This window comes from Drosophila obscura, unplaced genomic scaffold (genome assembly GCF_018151105.1).
Source record: "Drosophila obscura isolate BZ-5 IFL unplaced genomic scaffold, ASM1815110v1 contig_192, whole genome shotgun sequence".
NCBI classification, from domain to species: domain Eukaryota; kingdom Metazoa; phylum Arthropoda; class Insecta; order Diptera; family Drosophilidae; genus Drosophila; species Drosophila obscura.
This window is the reverse complement of record NW_024542781.1, coordinates 865,420-875,455: the sequence shown is the minus strand read 5'-3', so window position 1 is coordinate 875,455 and position 10,036 is coordinate 865,420. Positions and strand designations below refer to the sequence as shown.

Sequence of the window (10,036 nt, the reverse complement as noted above, 5' to 3'; positions counted from 1 at the left end):
ATTGATATTATAATAAACCTTCTCGGCTCTTTTATTAAAATTAGGCCCTAAAACAATAGCTATTAAAAACGCTTAATAGCTTAACACCATTAAAAACTCGATTAATTTTATGTATTTTTTTGTAGTTTCTTTCTTTAATTTTGACGTTCTCTTTGATTAGCTGAGGGAAAGTTGATCGTTTTTAAAGCATACAAATTTCTCATATGATACATTCACATACATTATATATAGCAACATATATAGGAGAGACAAAAGCATGCTCAGATATCCTTGACTTCCAAACAGGAGACTGTACGGAACTCGACATGATATCTGAAGACACTTTTGCTCCAATTTTTATGTTAATAGAATATTTTAAATGATTCCTTTTTTGTTTTACGTATGTATTTGTTTTAGATGTCCGTAGGCGTAGTAGTAGTACAATAGTATTTTAGTTAATTATTTTAATTTCAATTTACAACAAATAATTTCGCATTGTTTTTAAGTTTTTATTACTTGATCGAGAAGCTGCGCATTTTTAATTGATTTTTTTTTACCAGGGTTTCTTTTTATGGAAATATATTTTCTGTTTTGTTTTGCCAATCTCCAATCAACATTCAATGTGCGCGAAATTCATTAAAACAATTTAAAATACATATATACCTAGTTGTTTTTGTTGTTTTTTGTTTGTTTTTTCGTGTTGCGGATCTCTGCGTTTAGGTTGATATCATACTCGTACTCGTGTTTATGCGGGTGTTGTGTTTATCGCTAGTTTAAAGTTAAACTCTTTATGCAGTAGGACATTTAAGAATATTAAATATTAATATCTCTTAATTGCTTATCAACTAGGGGTCGCCCAATGCCAGGACACCACAGTTCCAGCAGTTGCAGTCCCGGGACCGTCCTAGCAAGAGCATTAATGTGTTTTATTTCCTTTTTGTAGTACGTTTTTGTACTCTTTTTACATTGTTTTTTCTTTAGTTTCTTTGATGGTTTTTTTTTTTTTTTTTTCGTGTAGCCTAGAGGTTTGTTTAGTTAATGGTTTAACTAAGTACAATCTATCTATTTACAGATGTTACGGTCTAAGCTAATTTGTGTTATGTTTGCGTTTGTTATGGGCTGGATAAATGCCTTACATTTTTAGTACGATTTAGTGTTTTTTTTTTTGTGTCACTAGACTAAAGCGTACCACTAAGCTTACGTCTAAGTGTCTTACGGGCGTAGTCCTTCAATATTTATCAACCTTTACAATGGTTTTCTGTTTTTTTTTTTTTTTTTTTTGTTGTGTGCTTCCGTCTCTTATCAACTATTTTATACATTCTTTCATCCGTTTATCTATGTTTTTTGTTTGATATTTTACAATCTATTATTATTGAAATGTTTAAACGGTTTCACCATCAAATATTGTTGGACGACGCGTTGATAAGTGTATAGATGTTGTTGGATGATGGGATGCTGGACGATGTATGATCGTGCGATTTACAAATTCATTTCATGCCAAAAGGGGCTTGGACATTCCCTTCATTTAGTGGCAGAAATGATTTGGTTTATCACAAGTAATGGTTGTAGTGGTAGTGGTATATACGATTTGGAGATGGGCTCCATTCAAGCAGAGACCCCCGGCGGAAGACTCTGCTGATGAATCCCATTATGAATTAATTAAAAAATAAATAACAATAATGCTGACTAAAAGAGTAAAGCATAAATGTGTGCGGGTAGGGTGCTGAATGCGGTATGCGATGAAGGAGGAGGTGCAATGCAAGGGGGTGAGGGCAACGAATGTTGCCAGCAACACGTTGCAGTTGCAGCAGGGAGAGCGCACCACCAGGTCACGCCACAGCTACAGCTCAATGATCAGTAATCATCAAATCAATCAGTAATCATCAGTAATACAGGTAACTGTTGTTGAAAAAGTCGTAGCGGTAGTCGTACTGCTGCTGCGGCTGCAGGGAACGGTGCTCCTGCTGCTGCTCGCGCTGAAAGTTAGTCAACCAACTCTTTGTTGCTGCAATTCGCAACAGGTATTTTCATTCCTTGTGATGCTGCTGCTGCTGCGATCCTCCTCCTCCTGGCTGCTGCGACTGATGCTGATGGTGATGCTGAGACGACTGCTGTTGCTGCAGATGCGCTGGCATCCTGGCCACGTGGTGGGACATGGTGTCGTCCACATGCAGCGGCTGATGGTGCTGGCTGTGGTGACCCCCATGCATGGGAGGCGCCACGGGGCCATGCCCGTTCAGGTTACTCGTGCCAGCCGAGGACACTGCACTCGAGGCCGCCGTGGCCGTGTTATTGCCCTCGGACTTGTCGCGTGGCAGCAAATACACCGAACCATCGGCGGCCTGCTGCAGACTGTAGTCGGCCGGCGAGCAGGGATTGCCATCAGGATCGCGAAGATACTGCAAGGAAAAGAACAAAGTTAGCTGCTGTTTTACGTGTTATTAAGAGGGGAAAGACTCACCTGGAACACGTGACGATGAAGCATTGCAAACTTGTTTGAGATGCGCTTGCGCTCTCCCTCCAGGTGGGCGCGATCCTGGCTGAGCTCCGTCTTGCGCTTGACGACCGAATTTACCTCATCTTCCAAGGAGAGGATCTGATCCAGCTTGCGCTTGCGGCAGTTCTGGGCGGCCACCTTGTTCTTTCCACGACGACGAATATCCCGGATGAGGGACAACTGGTTCTCGCTCAGGTCGTACTTGGACAGGCGCTCGTTGAACTCGTCCATCGGCAGATTAATGATGTCCTGCACACTGATGGGTATGTTCAGTGAGCGGGCGCGCTTCTCGTCGCGCGTCAGGTGCTCGTCCTCCGCGGTGGCGGCAGCTGAGCTGCCGGCAGCCGCCTTCGTTGCGTTCTTGGTGGCCACCAGGGGCTTCTTGTCGCGCGCCTGGGGTCTGGGGAGCGAGCCACTGCCCTGGGGCAGCGAGTACGTGTGATTCAGCTGCACCAGGTCCTGGGAGGTGCGTGGCGGCGGACGAACCCCGTAGTCGCCGGGGAAGTTGCTGCTGGCCCCCATGCCGTAAGCCTGCTGATGGTAATCCTTGGAGAGGGCCGGCCCCATGGCGCCCGGATCGCTGCCGCTGTTGTGCTGCAGGCCGGAGACTCCTCCGCTGGCCATGCCCGCGTATCCGGCATCGTACTCATACTTGATGCTCTGTGCCTGCGTCTGGGCCGTGGCCGGAGGCGCTGTGGGCGGCAGGACGCTGGGCGCCTGCTTGTGCGGATCGCGCTTGCCGTAGAGCTGATGCTTTTTCTGGGCCACTGGCGGCTGGCGGGTGGCCGTGCTGATGCGCGAATTGTTGTAACTGAAGTCGTAGGGGCCGCCGTACTTGCCCTGGTGGTAGTCCTGGGCCGAGTCGCTGCCCTCGCCCCACTCCCCGTCGGAGAGGGACGGCACCCGCTCGGAGCCCATCGAGCTGACGGCACTGTCACTGCTAGCGTCCAATCGATCCGTTCCGCCCTGAGCTGCACCTCCACCGCTGGCCAGGATATCGGCGGTCATGCCACCCGCAGCTCCAACCGACGAAGCGCCACCGCTCATAGATGCCACACCGCCGCCGACGGATGATCCGCCATTAGCAGTGCCGTGATTCCCAGAGACCAGCTGTGCGGAGCTAGCTGCGTGGCTAACATGTCCGCTGCCGGGCAGGCCCAGGACCGAGGAGTTGTTGCTGGTGCTGTTGTCCACCATGCGACAGAAGCCTGGAATGAGACACAAAACGTAACATTTTAATATAAGGTACATTGCGAGGAATGTGTATGTGTAAGCCAGATTTCTTCTTAAAAACTAGTGAACAGTGACGTTGCACTCCTGGCGGAACCAATTCGGCTAAGGAACTAGAGTTCCCAATGACTTGTCGAAACTGTCATTCGATTACGCCATCGGAACCGAACCAGTTCTTCTTCTGCAATCAGTGGCTGTGACCTAACCTATATTTCACGCAGAAAAATCTGCACTTCTTCGATTATTCCGTACAAATTTACAACAACGCATCCGTAGGACAATGCGATTCGTGGCGGAATATGAACCCCAGTCAGTGCCAAAAGTGTGCAGTCATTTTCCATATTTCAGTCGACTACTTATCTTATCGGGCGATAAGGTAGAAGTATATATAACGTGCTCGTGGCTCTCTCACAGCACGTCTCGCTTTCCCACTCTGCGCAATACCTTTTCACATTGCGAAACAAGCAAAAAGAATGGTTCTTCAACGTCAGATCAACTTAATCTTATCGTGAACCATGTCTGCGGGGTTCTTCTGAATCTAGACGAAAGATGTACATATGCACATCCGTCGAGAGGTTGCAATCTCCCACCACTCCTACATTTCCACAACTTGCACTTAATTAGTAAAATCAAGCTGATTAGTAAGCTGATTAGGTGGCTGCTGTCTTATATTATTTAGTATTACTGCCTCATCAGCAAGGTCAAAACCCATAAACATTGATGACTTGACAAAATGTGATAGCAATAAATACAGATACACCTCGTACATCATACATAAGTACATATGTATGCATGCATGTATGTATATTCATGTGTACGCACTAGAGCAGGACAGCTGTCAATGTACATACGTACGCAACGTATGCAACGTAAAAGACCGATAAACATAACGGAAATCATAAAGATAGCCGTTAAAGCCAGCGGCAGAGCACGATACGTTTCATGATGAGTGCAAAAAAGACGAAACTCGCAAAATAACAAAAAATAAAGAATACTAGCTTTGGTGGTCGCCGCTTTGATACCCTTTCACCTTTTTTCCATACGCAAATTTGCTATCTTTTGAAGAAAAAACGGTAACGGAAAACGGATATATTAATGCTGATAAATACACTTTCTGCAAACATCTTCACCAAATCGATATATCCGCCATCCGCAAGGGTAATCCCAATGAGAACGTCTTTGTTTCTCAAAAATTGCTACAAATACCTACTCAAACACGTAACCCACTAAAGATTTGGCATTCCTAGTCGGAGATATTGGCGACTATTTCTAACCTCTCCCTCTCGATTGCGTTTCTCTCACTCTCTCTCCACTACCATCCGCTCGTTAAGCTTTTTTTCTTAACTTTTTTGTTTCGAAAACGATGACTCAGCAGTTTAAAAATAGTAAACAGCAAACAGGCGGGCGGCAGCGATAGAGACAGCGACGGCGACAGAAAAAAAAACCTGCTGAGCGGGCATTAGGCAGCGTCGACGTCGAAGTCTACAGAGCGAAAGAGGGAGGGAAAGAGATAAACAGAACGTTCTTACTGCTGATATCAGCAGAAGCAGCACCGCGGGCAGCAGCAGCAAAAGATCGCCGTGCGGCATGACTAATGAAAAAAATGTTACGCGGTCAATATTTCAAATGGGCTTTTGTGCTTTTTGTTGCTTTTGCTATTCTTTTATAAATAACCCCACGCCCATCCACCCACACATATAGCAAAGCACCCACCCTGCAGCGTGCTCTCACTCTCACCTGTTGGATTTTTAAAACGATTCCGTTTTTGTATACGCGCCGCGAGCGATCGAGAGTGTCTTTTTTTCGGATGCGTTACTCACACGCGTCATCAACCGTTCTAAATTCGTTATGCACACACACACACGGGCAAATCAGCCAGGCAGCAGCAGCCGAGAGAGCGAACGTGTGGGAATAGTTATCTTAAATTTGTGCCAAATGCGTCATTAAATCACTTATTAAATTATTTACGCTAATTATATTTAGTGTCGATCCGCAGCACGTTGTTTCTACGTAATAGATTTTGTTACATTTTTTGTATGATTTATATTATAATTTTTGTGTTTCATTTCTCGTTTTTTTTGGCCACTAATATTTACTTTACTTTTGTTCGTGATTGTTCGGGTTCGAATGATTTGACTCGGCGGTGGCGACTCTGCTGCTGCTGCTGCGCTGCTGCTGTTCTGCTCTGCCGCGCTTTGCTCTGCTCTGTTCTTGTCGCTTTGCTTTGCTCCGACTCTTTCGCGCCCATTGGGTGTTTGCGAATGTTGTGTGTCCGCAAAACGTACGAATTATTTGTCATCCGAAGTAAGCGCGAAACCTGAGAGCGATCGAGAGAGCAAAAGTTCTAATTGTACGACACAATGTTGTGTGTGCTTATCACACAAAACTCGGACAACGGCGAAAAATCTTAAGAGTGTGTGTGAGAGAGAGAGAGAGGTTTTATCGGTTGCTATTGTTATGTTCTGTTCTCGCTGATTGCTCATTTGCTCATTTTTGAGCTTTCGTCTGAGTGAGCTTTATGTGATCTGAGCGAGTCAAAGCTCTCTCGTTGAACACGTGTGTGTGTTTGTGTGTGTGTATGTTGCCGAATTAGACTCAAAAGTTTTGTACTTTACGTTTTAGGGAGGGAAGTTTTTGAATTATAAAAACCAAAAATGGAAGTACTCTAGGGAAAAGTGGCCAAATTTTGATTTAAAGGTGAATTTAAGGCATTTAAGGTCAATCAGCTGTACATGAGTACATGAATTCTTGATGACTGAATATTCTGGCTGTACTTACTCTCATTCATGTCCATCAAGTGCAGATCCTCATCGGGAAAAAACGAGTTCATGAAGCCATCCGTTTGATTCATGTCCGAGGAAGTGTTCTGTTGAAACGATAAATCGATTAATAATCGATTAACTAACAAAGATCGATCACCACTTACCGCGTAGTACATCATGTCATGCTCCATCTTGTAGGCATTACCAGCGGCGGCCGCTGCGGCAGCGGCTCCCTCCACCTCGTGGCTAGAGTTGGTTAGGTGCATGCTGGAGGTGACCGCCGATCCGAGATTGTGCCCGTAGTGGGGCTGTCCGGTGGCGGCAGTGGCGGAGCAAAGGTCGCCCAGCGGCGCATTCGGGTGGTGCAGCATGGCCGCATGGTGTGGCGGCGGTGGTGGTGGCTGCAGCGGCGCTGTGGCCGGGGATCCGTACTGACCATGCTGTCCGGGCACTGGAGGGATGGGACCACCGCCGACGGCAGCGCCGCCGTTTGAGGGACTGCCCTGGTACGAGTAGCCGGGATAGTGCGGATGATGGGGATAAGGCGGCATGTCCGAGACTCCGCCCACCATGCTGGGTATGGGGCTGAAGTAAGTGGCAAAGTCCTGAAGACGCTCCATCGACACGCTGCGGTTCAGGCGCGGCATGCGGCTCTGCAAGACAGAGAAGAAAGAGTGGGGGACATTGATTAATACGTTTGATCCTTCTTCATCGTGCCCTTTATAGAGCTGCTGCTGTGCTGTGTTGATGTATTAACAAGGTGAGAAGGGTTTCGTTCCATGCTCCATTCGCTGGCATTATGGAATATGTATCAATAAGCGATCAATCATCATCCCAATGCGCCACGAAATTCTCTAGAAATCCGAGACTCTCGTACAACAATAAACAAATTTCGAATTGCGCTACAAGTAACAATATCTGAGAAACCCCCAGACCCCTGCCTGTTCGCTGATGAGTGTAGGGGCAGGGAGTGTGGAGAGGTACAAGGGGTGTAGCAGCATTTGGGTAAGCCAAAAAACGTGCACAATGTATCAATCCGGCGATTTGGTTGCTGGTGGGGGCTCACAAGAGATCGATCAACATGAAATTGAAATAAAGTTTCGTATCTTTGAAATTGACAAGTGCTCTGGCGTACCCAGAGCCCCCAGCCAGCGGTCTGGTCTGGTCTCTCTCAGTCTCGCTGTCTGCGTCTGGGCCTGTCTTTTATTTTATTATTATTTTTCCTGTAAATATCTCTGGTGATCGACAGGCCATGCCACAGCGAGATCGTGAGACGACGACTCCAACAACAACGACTACGACTTCATTAGGCCGCCTTTTGTTATTGTTAATTATTGCAGGGTTTTATTTATTTGCTTAACTAATTCCCAGAGACAGAGGCAGACACCTCACAGATCTTTGCATACTTCCAGGAGTCTGCGCATGCGTGGGTGTAGGCTCCCAGATGCCCCACCACTTATCATTAAAGCACTTTACTACTCACTTCACACACACACCGATTCCGAATCCTTCTTTCTTTGCGATCCTTCGCTTCCAATTTGTTAATGCTAAATGCAGGGACCGACCGCAATTAAGATCTTTCAGAGATACTCGTACACGGGACTGACGTTGATGCTGATGCACTTTGACATTGACATTGCAGAAGAGATACAGATCATCAGATACTGAGTAGGTGTCAAAGAAAGAACCGAAACGATGCCGATCGAAATGAAATGAAATTCCGACAAAAGAGAGTTATTTTTTTTTTTTGATGGTGGATCGATCCTTTGCGCGTTGAGGCCGAGCATTGACTGACAGTAGCCAAGGCATCGTCGCACACACCGATGGATGGATTGTTGGTTTGATGCACTTCTCGTTGTATGAGTGAGAAGCTGAACAAACAACCTGCCCCTGTATCTGTGTGAGTGTATCTAATGAATGCTTCAACACGCTCCTGTACCGCAAACAGGTATGGTACATGGTATGTGCCCAGCCGCACTTCAGGTAGGAGACGGAGACGAGCATTGGGCGTTCACTTCCAGCCAGTTGCAGCAAGCAGTCAACTGTTTGTATCCATCCGTGTGTGTGCGTGTGTGTGTATCTATGCATGTATCTTTGTATCTGAGTGTTTGCTGTATCTGTATGTGTGCGCTCTCGTGTGTAATTTGAATTGTCACTGTCTTGTCATTAACTTCTGGTGTTAGTTGTGGCCACAGCCGCAGCCACAGTCACAGCCCAAGCCCATTGTTTGTTACGTTTCTCACACACAAACACAAAATCCAACTCCCAACTTAGATACGGTAGCCGATCTTGCAATCTCCCTGTGTCTCCTTCATCCACATCCATATGTGTAGCGATCTGGTGTCTGTCTGCTTTTGTGTGTGGGAAGAATCTGTTTTCCAGAATCTCAAAGTCAACATCAAGCGTAAAAAAATGAGCATAGAGGGAGAATAGAGATCTTTTGATGGTAATTCAAAAGCTCAGTTTCCATTGTGTCTGATTATTCCTTAAGAAACATGTTCAGATGTTCACCTCACTCAAAACTATGTCTATAACTCTCTCGAACTATAACTTCTTAGCCACGTTTGAAAACCAGTAAAATGTCATATTTTATAGTGTGATGGTAAGCGGTTTAAAAGAAGGCTCATATTTACTAAATGAATTGTTGAGAATGGTTTAAACAATTCCAACATGCATGAAGTCTGATTTTGTCATAGATTATCCTCTGTGATGGATATTTCTCCCATTTTTATCACATGTAAAGTGAATAAAACAATGTGAACACCCTTTTTCAATGGCATCCCTCGCAAGTTTTCATTTAAATTTATCTCAAAATGAATTCTAGCACTTGAAAACACTTGAAATATACTTTGTAGCTGGGCTGGTAGATGATTCATTGCTCATACAGAAAAATGAATGTGAGAATCATTAACTGAAATTGCAATAGAAATTAGTGAGATTATTAAGCCAAAATTAACTCCTTAAGTGCATTTAATGGGGAATAATTTGTAATAAGTTATTAATGTTCAACTTTTTCCCAAAAAGTTATCTACTATAAAAACAATAAATTTGATGTATGTTCAGGCTTTTCCAAGAAATCTCCCATCCCATCCATCAATGGAATCGAGGGGGAATCACAGATCTCGCAAACACGTCAGCTAGCGTTATAGATTGTTTTATGGTTTAGTTTGTGTTTGCAAACTGTTAGTATACCCCTTCCATCAATGTCTAACCGCTTCTATAGAGCCTGTACCCCTTTTATGGTACCCCTATCCCCTCCTTAACCACCTATAGCCCCTTCCGTTGTACACTTGATACAATATTTTTTGTCATTAACTTGATTTATGTGTGTGTACAAAGCGGAATCCCATGACAGCTTCAATCTCTGAGCCACCGCTTCACGTCTCCCCTATCTCCCTCTCCACCATGTCTCCTCCATCAAATTGTTTACATAAATTGAATTAAAAAATTGAACAAAAAAAAGAGGCAAAAGTAAGAAGAAAAAACAACAGAGATGCTGTAAAATAATTAATAAAGTTTTTTTTGCTTCTGCTGGTGTTGTTGCTGCGCTGATTTCAGCGTTAAGCTT

General features: G+C 44.9%; 1 protein-coding gene across 8 annotated transcripts in view; it reads right to left on the bottom strand.

Annotated features, from left to right (window-relative positions):
* Positions 1 to 646: 646 nt before the first annotated feature.
* The window catches only part of LOC111073003 (segmentation protein cap'n'collar), a 48,868-nt gene continuing 39,478 nt past the window's right edge, over positions 647 to 10,036 (bottom strand). For 6 of the 8 annotated variants that reach the window (XM_022365111.2, XM_022365110.2, XM_022365108.2 and 3 more), the window contains 4 exons: positions 6,633 to 7,121; positions 6,485 to 6,572; positions 2,441 to 3,684; positions 647 to 2,378 (listed from right to left, as the gene is read on the bottom strand). In XM_022365111.2, the coding sequence (XP_022220803.2) occupies positions 2,007 to 2,378; positions 2,441 to 3,684; positions 6,485 to 6,572; positions 6,633 to 7,121 (2,193 nt within the window). In that variant the 3' untranslated portion in view covers positions 647 to 2,006. Of the gene's footprint in view, positions 2,379 to 2,440; positions 3,685 to 3,912; positions 3,985 to 5,443; positions 5,916 to 6,484; positions 6,573 to 6,632; positions 7,122 to 10,036 lie in introns of those variants that run through there. The other 2 variants (XM_022365114.2, XM_022365115.2) reach the window with 2 other exon arrangements.